The sequence below is a fragment of the Mus musculus genome, chromosome 9 (genome assembly GCF_000001635.26).
Source record: "Mus musculus strain C57BL/6J chromosome 9, GRCm38.p6 C57BL/6J".
In the NCBI taxonomy this organism is placed as follows: Eukaryota; Metazoa; Chordata; class Mammalia; order Rodentia; family Muridae; genus Mus; species Mus musculus.
The window spans coordinates 72,798,130-72,811,494 of NC_000075.6; the positions used below are offsets into that span (position 1 = coordinate 72,798,130).

Below are 13,365 nucleotides of genomic sequence, written 5' to 3' on the forward strand. Positions count from 1 at the left end.
AAATCAGTCGGGCGGTGGTGGCTCACACCCTTAATCCCAGCACTCTCGAGGCAGAGGTAGGTGGATTTCTGAGTCAGTCTGATCTACAGAGTGAGTTCCAGGACAGCCAGGGCTACACAGAAGAAAAACAAAACAAAACAAAACAAAAATCTATGGAAATCTAGCACACATTTGAATCTATGATTCTAATTCTAATTATTAAAATGTTCTTTTAACTATGACAGCTCCTAACCTAACATATATACACATGAATACAATACATACATATGTATATACATATACATGTGTTCTGTGTGTGGCTATGTAGGCATACACACCCACATGTTTATTAACTAGAAGCATGTGGACACAGTCTCAGGGACCTATTAGTTTAGAAGTTCATAAAGAGAGATGGAAAATAGTGTAGATACAGCTATTTAGCCAACAGTAAACTCTAAGTATTAGAATACCACTATTTGGGCTGGTGAGACAGCTCAGCAGATTAAAGGGCTTGCTGCTAAGCTGATGACTGAGTTCCACCCCCAGAACCCACATAGTAGAAGGAAAGAACCGAACCCTGCAGATTGTCCTCTGACCATCACACTTGCACATGCCAGATCCAAATAAGTGTTCTTTCTTTCTCCCTTTCTCTTTTTCTCTTTTTCTCTTTCTCTCTCTCTCTCTCTCTCTCTTTTTCTTTCTTTCTTTCTTTCTTTCTTTCTTTCTTTCTTTCTTTCTTTCTTTCTTTCTTTCTTTTTTTCTCTCTCTCTTTCTCTCTCTCTTTCTTTCTTCCTTCCTTCCTGTCTTTCTTCCTTTCTTTCTTTCTCCCTTTCTTTCTTTCCCCTAAGATTTTTTTTTATTTATTTTATGTATATGAATACACTATAGCTTTCTTCACATACACCAGAAGAGGGCATCAGATCCCATTACAGATGGTTGTGAGCCACCGTGTAATTGCTGGGAATTGAACTCAGGATCTTTAGAAGAGCAGTCAGTGCTCTTAACCTCTGAGCCATTTCTCTAGCCTTAACTTTTTCTTTTAAATATTACTGGACCTATCATTTATGGCTGATAAGAGCAGGAATAATAGTAGGCTGGTGTATAGAGAAAGCTTTATGCTTCTTTGTTTTTATGTTTTTGTTTTTTGTTTTTTTGTTTTTTGTTTTTGGTTCCCTGGCTGTCCTGGAACTCACTTTGTAGACCAGGCTGGCCTCAAACTCAGAAATCTGCCTGCCTCTGCCTCCCAAATGCTGGGATTAAAGGTGTGCGCCACCACCGCCCAGTTGAAATGTTTATTTCAATGTGGCATTAAATACCAGTTTGTAGACATCTTTCTTTTCTCTTTGAGACACAGTCTTATGTTGAGCAGGCCACACTCAGACTCACTGTGTAACTAAGGATGACTTTGAACTTCTAGCTCTCCTGCTTCCACCTCCACAGTGCCAAGATTACAGGTGCGCATCACATACCTGGTTTTATGTGCTGCTGGAGGTAGAACCCAGGTGTGTGTGTGTGTGTGTGTGAACTTGTATGTATGTGGAGGCCAGAGGACAACCTCTGGTGTTGTCTCTCAGACGGAACGAACTACCTTCTTTTAAGGGATGCACATTAGTATGCATGTTTGCATGTACTCGTGGAAGCTTCGGGACCCTCAGTGAAGAGCTGGCCGTTTTGGCCAGTTGGACTAACCAGCTTGCTCCCAAGACCCCCTTTCTCTGCCTCCCATGCACCCGGATTACAGGCGGCTGTCCCACCTGTCAGGGCACTTTTATGTGGTTTCTGGGAATCTGAACTCTAGCCTACATACATGGATGACAAACACTGGCATATCACCCCAGTCCCTTCCTCCTTTTCTTCCTCTTTCTCCTCTTCTTCCTCCTCTTCTTCCTCCTCCTCTTCCTCCTCCTCTTCCTCCTCCTCTTCCTCTTCTTTTTCTACAGTTTTTCTCATTGGCTTAGAACTTGACAAGAAGGACATGCTGGCTAGCCAGCAAGCCCCAGGGACCCTGGCACTTCTATTTTGCCTCCTTAGTGCTGGGGTAACAAGCACCAGGCTCTCACAGGACAGTGGTGGCACAAGCTTTTGATCCCAGCACTCGGGAGGCAGAGACAGGTGGATCTCTGAGTTTGAGGCCAGCCTGGTCTACAGAGTGAGTTCCAGGACATCCAGAGCTATACAGAGAAACTCTGTTTCAAACAAAACAAAACAAAATAAAACAAAACAAAACCAAAACCAAAACCAAAACCAAAAACAAAGAGAAAGAAAACAAGAGCAAGGTCCTCATGTATGAAGTAAGTACTCTCCCAGTGGAGCTTGTATCCCTCCCAGCCACAGACCACCCCATGAGATGAGCCTTGGACCAATCTTTGATGAGTTGATCAGAAAATGATTGTCTCATGAAACATACTTCAGCAAATCCCGGCTGGAAATCCTTGCCAATCTCTCTGACATATCGGTGTTTGGTAAGACAGGGAGCTCAGAAAGAATTCTGTTCCTTGAAGCTTGGGCTTAAAATGCTGCAGGTGAGGGGATGGGCAGCGTTAAAGGCTTCTACCTGTGAGCCATTTTTTTTCCTTGCTCCACATCGTTCCCACCCCCCCTCCCCCGCCTTCCCCAGACACATATAAACCCTTAGCCAGCCCTTCTATTTGGCAAGAACCAGTTTTTAAAAGCATGACATCCCTCCTCTATAAAATCCGGGACCCCCCTCAGCCCACTGTGTGCAAAGCACTTAGCTAGGTGCTACACAAAGGTGTTGAGGCTGGGCGCACTCTTTGACGGCGGCCATAAAAGGAACAATGCGCTGGAGTCCTTTAGACCCCCAGAGAGCCTTTAATGGAGCATGAAGGTGTTGCAGCCCATATCTCTGTCCACAGCGTGCCCTGCCCGTCAGCACTTCATCTCTTGTCATCTCCCCAGTAGCTCAGTCGATGGCTCAGTCTCCTCTTTGGTGGCAGACTTACAGTAGGTAGGTGGGAACCCGGAAACCGGCTCACAACCACAGCGGCTCTGCTGTTGTAACTTTCTTCTGCTCCGTCTACTTCTTAGTGTAAGCATGGTACCATCTTCTCATCCATCTGACTTTGTAAAGCTTTGTGGCCTCCATCCATTATCTTCCAGCCCCCCACCCCCACCCCCCGCCGCTTAAGTTATCAAGCAAAGCTGGGAATAGAACTCAAATAGAAATCATTTGCTGAAGAAATTTACAAATGCCCCCGGGGAGTGAACTCAAGTCTTCAGGTTTGGCAGCAAGTGACTGCACCCTCTGAGCTATCTCTCTGACTCGAGTGCCTCCCCCGCCCCCCCTACAGACAGGGTTTCTCTGTATAGCCCTGGCTGTCCTGGAACTCACTCTGTAGACCAGGCTGGCCTCGAACTTAGAAATCCGCCTGCCTCTGCCTCCTAAGTGCTGGGACTAAAGGCGTGCATCACTGTCAATGCCACCCGGCTCCATATCCATCTTTTTAATCAGCACTATGGGATAGTGACTCGTTATCTTTTCATATAAGAAATATCTATTCAGAACCTATTTAGATGGCTCAACATTTAAAAGCACTTATTGCTCTTCCATAAGAACCTGGTTCAGGGCTGGTGAGATGGCTCAGTGGGTAAGAGCACCAGACTGCTCTTCCGAAGGTCCAAAGTTCAAATCCCAGCAACCACATGGTGGCTCACAACCACCCGTAATGAGATCTGATGCCCTCTTCTGGAGTGTCTGAAGACAGCTACAGTGTACTTACATATAATAAATAAATAAATCTTTAAAAAAAAAAAAAAAAAAAAAAAAGAACCTGGTTCAGTTCCCAGGACCATATGATGGTTAACTCCAGTTCCAGGGAGTCCTCTTTTGGTCTCCTTGGGCACCAGGCATATACACGGTATATATACATACATGCAGGCAAACACATAAACACCAAACATAAGCATCTTTAAAAATATATCATTCAGTTCTTTTTTATTTATTTTTTATTTTTTTATTAGATACTTTCTTCATTTACATTTCAAATGCTATCGCAAAAGTTATCATTCAGTTCTTAACTGCAAGGCAGGGTCCTTCCTGCTAAACGGGGAGCACAGGTATATCAGAGCTTGGTTTGTGCCCACAGGGTGTCTGCTGCCAAGTGACAGAATATGAAACACACACACACACACACACACACACACACACACAAATAAATGAACGAACAAACGCAGTTTAAGTGATGGTTGTGTTTTCTTTTGCTTTGTTTTCCAGAGTCATTATTGTATCTGCTCCAAACACTTGATCCTCTGGCCACAGCTTTCCTAGTCCTGGGCTCACAGAGTGTGTGATGGTAGCTGACATCTTGTTTACTCTTTGGGGCGCCTCCATACTCTTTTCACAGGACTGGCACCACTCACAGCCACAGCAGTTAAAACACTCATCTCCAGGTTTTTGGTGGTAGCTGCTAGGCTTGCCCAGGAGGGACTTCTAATGTGAGGATGGACGCCCAGGCTGCTCATCCAGCCTGCTCTTCTAACTGCTCAGCGAAGCTCAGTAACTGAGAACTCCATGATTTTACTGCTTTGTAATACTCTTGGACTTGTGATCTTCTACAAAGACTGTGAATCCACACATCAGGGAATGTTCAGGGGTCTGTGGCTTTGAAGATCACCCCACAGCACTACAGCCTGATGGCTGCAGGCGTGTTCTCTTGTTGTGTCAGGCCACTCGAACTTAGGAAACTAGTTTCTTGGTTTTGTAAAAACAAACAGACAAACAAACAAACAGAAACAAAAGAAGAATAAATTTAAATATATCCCACAACTTTACTCCAGATTTCAGTGTGCAAGTGCATGCATGTTCATGTGTGTATATGTATATTGTATGTGTACGTATACACGGATGTATGTATATGGTTGATGTTGGGCATCTTCTTCAGTTCCTCCCCCCCCACCCCACCCCTGCATGCATGTAAGTAAGTGCATGTGTCCCTGGTGCCCCTGGAGGCAGGAAAATGTCACTGTTTTCCCAGAACTGAAGTTACAGAGGGTCATGAGGCCCTCCCCTCCAACCATGGGTGCTGGGAGTAAGTGGTTTTAACTGCTGAGCCATCTCTCCTGCCCCTTCATCTTATGTGTTGGAGACAGGGTCTCTTGCAGAGCATGGAGCTCATTGATTTTGATGGACTGGCTCACCAGTGAGCCCCAGGACCCACCTTTCTGCTCCCCCCATTGCTTGGGTTACAGAGTCACTCCTGTCTCTCAAACTGCTGCTGAGAATCTGAGTTCAGGTCTCCATGGCTCTGCAGCAAGCACTTTACCCACGGAGCCACTTCCCATCAATGGCTTTGTTCAGAATATGAAAGTAAGAGGGGTGTAAGTCGCTGTTTCAGTAAGCTTCGTCCTCCAAGGGAAAAACCCTAGGAGGCTTCACACCTTGTCCTAAGCCCTTCAGCATCACAAAGGCACTAAATAAAGAGCTTTTTAGAGCCATCTCCAAGTCAGTCAGATTTGACTATTAGAAATAAAACTTTTCCTTTCCTTTTCTTTTTTTTTTTGAATGAAGCCTGCCTGAAAGGACGAAGGTTTGTCATTATTGGGACTGTCTGCTTACTAAACAGTAATGGAGGCGATTACTTACTTAACAGAGCTAGGTAGCGAGTGCTTCCCACACACGCTAGGATTCCCTGCAGCCCACTGGCATTTCCTCCTTTACATTAATTAAATACATTAGGTTTGAGAGCTTCAGTAACTTGTTTATAAAATATTGAAACCTAAACTGGAGTGTATTAGAAACCCCAAACCAGGCTTGACCACTGTGGCATGGTCTAGTGTATGTAACATATTCTTATGGATGAAGATTACAGATCATTCCAAGAGCTGGATCGATCGTAACCTCTTAAATAGCTATGGGTCTTAGTACATGATGCAAGAGTTATGATAATGTGAGGGCAATGCTTGAGGAGATGAGTGCTGTGCTAGTCAGAGAAATATGCTATCAATTCTCAAGCCATCTGAATAGGGGTTTTGTTTTTTAATTACTTATTTATTTTATGTATATGAGCACCCTGTTGCTGTCTTCTGATGCCAGAAGATGGCATCAGATCCCCTTACAGATGGTTGTGAGCCACCATGAGTTGCTGGGAATTGAACTCAGGACCAGTGAAAGAGCAGTCAGTACTCTTAACCACTGAGTCATCTCTCGAGCCTCTGTCTGTCTTGTTTTTAAGTAGACAAAGAGACTAGGGATAGAGGTCAACTGGTAGAGACTTGCCCAGCATGCCCCCAATTGCAGAATAAACAGGGAATGGTGGTTTCACAGCCCTTGGAAGGTGAAAGCAGGAAGATCAGGAGTTCAAGGCTGGTCTCTGCTACATAAGACCCTGTCTCAAGAAGTTAAAATAAAATAAAATAAAATAAAATAAAATAAAATGAAAGGAGAGATAGTTAAACAGTTAAGAACATATACAGCTTTTATGGAGGACTGAGTTTGGTTCACATTACCCACTACAGGAGGCTCATAACTACATGTAAATCCAGCTCTAGGGTGTCTGCCACCCTCTTCTGGCCTCCATGGGCACCTACGTTCTCAAGCACAAAACTACACAAAGACACTCAATGCATACTTGAAAATAAAAAGTAAATCTTAGAAATGATACAAAGTAGAAAAGGCAAGTGGTTTGAGGTACATGGCTCAATGGTAGAGTGCTTGCCTGGCAAAAAGAGGGGCCTTAGGTTCAAACTCTTGTACAGAAAAAACCAAACACTTAAGAAGAAAAGAAAAGTTTAAAGTCAGAAAGGATTCTATACCTAAAACAGGTAAAACTTGAGAATTATAAAACATGAAGCCTGACTCCTAGTTATCAATTATTAATGGGTGACCTTAGCTAACTCTATTTCTTCAAATTAAATAGGAGATATTACTAATAAGAAAGTCTGTGCTGGTTAGTATGTCAACTTGGCACAAGCTAGAGTCATTTGGGAGAGGGAAACTTAATTGGATAAATGTTCCCGTCATACTTGAATGTGGGCAAGCCTGTGGTTCATGCTCTTGACTAAGGATTGATGCAGTGTCTCTGTGGGCGGTGCTACTTGTGGGTTTGGTGGTCCTGGATGCTGTATTAAACAAACAAACCACACACACACACACACACACTCACACACACACACTCACACACACTCTCACACTCACACACACTCGCATGCACACACACTCACACATACACACACACTCACACACACACACACACACACACACACACACACACACACACACACACACACATTCTCTCTGACCAGCCAGGAAATGGTACTCCTCAATGATCTCTCCTTCCTGCCTCCAGGTTCCTGCTCTGACTTCCCTCAGTGATGGATTGTTGGCTGTGAGATAAAATAAACTCTTTGCTCCCAACTTCTCTATTAACCTCACAGGTTCATCATGGGAGGCCAAGGAGTACATATGAAAACTTTTGAGCAGACCACAAATGTTATACATGGTCAGAGGAAGTCTCTTCCTGTCCAGTGTAGTGCAGTAAATACACGGTCAACTTGGTTCAGCATGGTGTTTAAGGAACATCATCTTTCTTCATTTTGTTTCAATGCAAATACTGTTCCTCAAAGCAGCACCAAGTCCCAAGTCATTAAAGACCCCTGGCTGTAACTGAATAAGAACATCTTATTAACACATCTTATCCAGGAAACAGAAACACTTGGGGTCTGTTGGGACTAAGAAGCCCAGAGGGAGAAGAAAATAATCATAATAGAGAAAAATCTAGCCAGTCTGGGAATGCTGGCTCAAACCTATGCCAGCCAGTCTGGACAGCATAGGAGTGAGGCCCATGTTTGTCTGGACTGCAAATGAGACCCCGTTTCAAAACAACCCAAACAAAAATGTAATTTAAAAGGCAATAGTTCCATATGTCATTTTTCTTTCTATTCGAATTTATATTCTGAGGTTTAGAAATTGTCCAAACTCATCTAAATTATAAGACAAATTCGGACGCAACTGTTATTTTACACGGGGTTAAAATGAAATTGTAAAGTAGACTGACTTTTCTTTAAGTACATTTTAGAGTAAGTGCGGGAGTCCTAAAGGCTTTCCAAAACCACTCTCCCCTCTCTCACTCCCACCCTCCTCCCCGCATGCAATCAGGAGGATTCCTGGAACTTGCTAAAGGCAGTTAGTGACAAAAGCTAGATTTCCGTCAGCGGCTTTAATTAAAGTTAGCTTTTAGCCTGTGCCCTCGTCATGTGCCAAAGATTTAGATCGGGATTAGCAAACGCTAATCCACGTGTAAAAGCTCTGTAGGCTCCATACGGTACCCCCCCCTCCCCCCGTTAGCCCGCCCTCTTTAAATGTACGTATCGACTCCTCTGGGTTATCCTTAATTAATTTCAAGAGCTGTGAACAAATTCCCATCGTTGGTGTCTTCTTTCATCAGCCTAACTTTTAAGCAGGTAACCCCCAAAGTCTGGCCTCGCACAGCAAGCCCTGGATAGCCCCTGGTCTCACTTCTACTCTCTCTACTTTCTGAGTTTAGTTCTCACATTAAAAACTTAATTAGCTTGAAGCAGTGTTAAAACGTCCCCCGCCCCCCAAAGTAACTGCTAATTTTAGGGCTCTCTAAGATGATTTTGAAGCCAGGGCTGGATCTGATGAGACCAGAGAAGATAAGAACAGTCTCCAAATGTGGGTGGTAGTTGGGGGGTGGGGGTTGTCGCCATAGGATGCCTCCGGGGGCGCTGACAAGCCTCAGAAGTGGGAACTGGGTTTCCCTGAACAGGGCCTGGGCTGGTGAGCAAGGCAGGGGGATGGGCAGGGGCCATCAGGGGAGAAGTCTCCGGCCTTTCCACATCTCTCAACACCATCCCTCCACCCCAACCCCCTCCTCCGTGCAGAATCTTCAACTGGCCCGCAGGAGGGAGAAGGGCCCCGGGGGGCTGGCCGCGGCCAGGAGGATTGGCCTTTGTGGCCCGGTGGCCGGCCGTGGCGCGCAGGCCGAGGGGCGGGGGCTTGACCCCCAGGTGCATTGTCCAGCGGGGCCCTCCCCCTGTCCCCGGGGTCGCCCAGGCGATCTCAGCGTGTCCCTCCGCCAGCAGCGCCGACCTCGCCGTGCGGGGCCCAGGGGCCAGATGTAGAAAGTAGTCCCCGGCCGGCCAGGCTGTCCACTGCGCCGCCCTCTACAGCCTCCCTCCGCCCCCGGCTGGACGCGGCGCGCGTGGTCCCCGCGGCCTGGCGCACTCGCGGGGCTCCGTGCGCCTGCAAGCGGCGCGTCGCCTTCCCACGCCGGAGCAGCGGGTTGCAGCAGGAGCTGCGGGTCCAGGAGAGCAGCGGGAGCAGCGGGCGCGGGCGAACAGCCCGGGAGCATGCCCGCGCAGCCCCGCTGAATGGCGCCTCCCGTGCGCCCGGGGATGCTGCCCCTGCTGCTGTTGCTGCTACTGCCGCCGCTCGGCTCGGTTCCAGGTGGGCGCGCTTCCCATGCGAGTGTGCGCGACCGTGCGCGGGGAGGGGGACGGGCAGGGATGCCCCGGGTGGTGGGGCTGGCCAGGGTTCTCTCCGGATGCGCTCTCGGAGCGCTCCGAGGCCGAGGCCGAGTCTCCCTGGATCCGCTGACCACTAGCCCAGTTCATGCCATTGTCCGAGCTGCGGCCAGCTGGGGGCTCCGCGCTGCCTCCCCGGCCGCGGCCGCACGTGGTTTTATTTATATTGTTTCCTGAGTGGCAGCCTCTCCACGCAGGGGGGCGCCGCGGTTGCGCGCCGTTTCCAGGGTTTGCAGTGGGGTTCCTCCAGGTCTCGGTGGCCAAGCGGGGCGCCCCACGTTTTCGAAGCTCCAAACTGAGCAAGAAGATGGGAGGATGAAATTGCAAAGAGAAAGTTGTATGGCCCATTTATGCCCCAAGAGAGGCAAGGAGAAAGGTGTCTGAATAGAACTTACTTTCTGTATGTAGGTCTTTGGGTTCCCAGCTAGAGGTCCCTGAAATCTCTAGATTAACCTTGCACAAACTTGCATAAATTTATTTATTTCCCTTTCTGCAGTCTTGGTTTCTTCAAGGACAGGAAAATGTAAAGTGAATATTAGGGAAAGGAGGGTCTTTGACGAGAGGGGCTTGAGTTATTCATTTATAAGTTACCCTCACTGGTCTCTTCCTCCTTCTCCTTCTCCCCTTCTTTCCCCTCCTCCTTCTCTTCTTTTCTTTCTTTTTTTTTTCTTTCGTATCTTTTTTTTCCCCCCCTGGAGGAGTTAGTTTCAGTTAGCAAGAGAAAGGATCAAAGTGGGATGCGGCTCAGAAACACAATGGGCGTCTTCCGGAGTGGTGCACGCTGCAGGGCTGTTGGGGTAGCTGCCCAAGGCAGACCTTAGGGGAAGTCTGGAGCCCCAGACTCTGAGGTTTTCAGGATCTATCTTGATCAGAAACAGATAAATCATTACTGAGTATTTGTAACCAGGGCCTCGAACTGACCAGAAGAAATGTTTAAAAAAAAAAAAAAAAAAAAAAAAAACAACTCCCACCAAGACCCCCACTTTTTTTGTTGGCTCAAATCAACAAGCTTTTGCTCTGATGGCAGGAGTGCTTTATTCTGGGGGACCTGGGGCTTGTGTATGCTTGGATAAAGCATTTCCTCTGCTCTGATAAAAATGTGTATTGGTTGATTAAGCAATCTCCTATCCTTCTTAGACAGTAAGGACCAATTAGTCACGCATTTTTTTTCCAACAGTTGGTAGCACTAAAAAAGTGAAATAAAGGTTTCCTAACCCGATCACCCACTGAGTACAAGCGGCAAGTTACCAACTTTTCAAAGTCTATTGTGTGCCCTTTAAATACCTAGCTGGCTTGGCAGAAATGAAGTAAATGGATTTCTTTTAAGGAGTGGAGACAGCATCCCTGCTGTAAAAGGGCAGATAGGAAAAAAAAAATGCAAACTTGTAATTTGTCACAAAAGATAAACGTACTTCCCAAAGGAGTAGGTGCCGGGTTTCCCAAAAACACTTCAGGGGACAAGGAAATAAACTTGCTTGTTCACAGAGTTGGAGTTTTGCTAATGATTTCTTGTAAAATTAGACTTTTATGACTTAACCCTGTTCAAGATCTTTTTGACAAGCTTGTAAAGTAGCAAACAGCCTGTGCTAGTAGGTTCTGATGATTTTGGGTCTCTGGCGAGAAACCTGAGAACCAAATTTTTAGGCTGCATAGAGGGTATTAGAATCTTCCCATGTTTTGAGTTGTTGGAAGGGTCAGTGGTTATTAGGGTCCTTGGAAGTTGACCATTATGGCTGGAGAAACTGCCTTCTACCAGGAAGATGTGTTTTACAGTTGTGTGCTAAATGCTTCTATACCTGTAGTTCTGGATATACCTCTTTCTCCTTTTTTTTTTCCCCTTTGCAGGAGTGTGGAGCTTTAGCGAACTGTTTTTCATGAAAGAACCACAGGATGCAACAGTCACAAGGAAAGACCCAGTCGTTTTAGATTGCCAGGCACACGGAGAAGGCCCCATTAAGGTCACATGGTTGAAAAATGGAGCAAAATTGTCCGAAAATAAACGGATCCAGGTTCTATCTAACGGCTCTCTATACATCAGTGAGGTGGAAGGCAGGAGGGGAGAGCAATCGGATGAAGGATTTTATCAGTGTTTGGCAGTGAACAAATACGGGGCCATTCTTAGTCAGAAAGCTCATCTGACATTGTCAAGTAAGTGCTGAAATTCTTCTTGGTGGTTAACGGTTTTCATTGTTAGAATATATTTTCCGAAATTGACTTACAAATAGCACTAAAATCATGCATACATTAAGAATTTTACCAGAGAGGATGCTAGCTGGCGCTAAGGGATGCATGCAGAGAAATCTATGTATGTAAACTCCACAGGTTGGGAAGCAAACTCAAATCCGACTTTGGACACAGCGTGAAAGAAAACCTGAGTAGGCGGGCCTAGCCACATGGCAGACATTGCTCACTGTAAGAATTACATGAAGAAGTTTGGCCAGTGCAAACAGAGCCGTTGTAAAAATTTTAATCTTTTAGAGATCACCGAGTGGAAACAACCACAAATAAATCTTTCTGCTGTGTGGCTGGCTCTTGTGTGCTAAATCTTTCTTACAGCCCATCCTTCCATCTCAGACTGCCCTGAGATCACCCATGTTGCTTTGTGATTGCAAGAGAGGGCATTGGTTAGTGACTCTTGAGCCTTTGAATTAGTTATAGTTTTTTCCAGCTGAGAGGGAAAGAGACTACGGCTGTTTCTGTCCTAGGCCTAATGGAATTAGATCAGAAATGCTCTTGGTTTTTTTTTGTTTTGTTTTGTTTTGTAACTTTTAAATTTTTTACTCATTTTTATTTCACATGCACTGGTGTTTTGCCTGAATGCATGTCGGTAGGTATAAGGGTGTCAGATTTCCTGAAACTGGAGTTAGAGACAATTGTAAGCTGTCATGTGGGTGCTGGGAATTGAACCTGGATCCTCTGGAAGAGAAGCCAATGCCCCTAACCGCTGAGCCATCTCTCCAGCCCCAAGACCTGCTCATTTCTTATTCCAGTTGTCATAAAGTTTGTGATTTACAGATTTTCTTTATATTGACGTCATCTGAGCAAACCGTCAGTGTAAGTGATCCTCTGGATGGTGGTTGACTTGGCAACTGCTTTGGGTGTGAGGTTGGACTTAGGCCAGGAGAGGGAACTCCTTCAGGTCACCACCTCTTCAGGTGACTAAGCAGTATTCAGCAAACTGAGCTGATGGCAAGAGTGTTACAGTCCAGCTATGCGGTTAACCCAGGAAGGTCAGATTCTGCACTGTACACACACTGACCTGTCTATAAAGCACAGGACAGGAAGAGCACGTTCTTGAGATAACCACGTAGGCTTTAGGGAGTGGTCTGTCCAAGGTCTACACAGCAGAAGCTTGGAAGGTAGCTTCAGAGATTCCAGGTGACTTTAACTACAGCTCACCAGCATGTTTCTGCTGCGCTTAGGGAAGTCCTTGGTGTAATTTGTGCAGTGATGATGCATCCTGGAAAAGAGCCGCAAGCAGAGAGATGTTTGTGTGGATTACGTTGGCAGATTAGAGGCGCTTCCAAACTTAGGCCAATCTCCACCCCTACCAAAGAACATAACGGTGAAAAGATTTCTGATAAACTCCACCCCACCCCGCTGATTTCCTTTGGCTATGGTCCCTGGTCAGAAATCTTTCTTTCATTGAGTACTGGTTTCACTGGATAAATCCACTTTGAGGAGAATTTGCATTTTAGCCTTGTGACTGTTCGCCTGTACCTTGTCTAATGTACAATCACTGTGGGATTTTTGCATCTCCATCTTTCCAGATTCGTGCAATCATTTTTTTTTTCATTTTAATTTTGTCATGTCAAGGCACTGTAGCTTAGGTCGTTTTTTTGTGGGGAAGTGGGTGATGGAGGTGAGTAGACAGAGGACTTAAAA

General features: G+C 45.9%; 1 protein-coding gene across 1 annotated transcript in view; it reads left to right on the forward strand.

Annotated features, from left to right (window-relative positions):
* The first annotated feature begins 9,144 nt into the window (after positions 1 to 9,144).
* The window catches only part of Prtg (protogenin), a 110,034-nt gene continuing 105,813 nt past the window's right edge, over positions 9,145 to 13,365 (forward strand). Inside the window, exons 1-2 of the mRNA NM_175485.4 lie at positions 9,145 to 9,403; positions 11,326 to 11,628. Of these exons, the coding sequence (NP_780694.3) occupies positions 9,328 to 9,403; positions 11,326 to 11,628 (379 nt within the window). The 5' untranslated portion in view covers positions 9,145 to 9,327. The remainder of the gene's footprint in view (positions 9,404 to 11,325; positions 11,629 to 13,365) is intronic.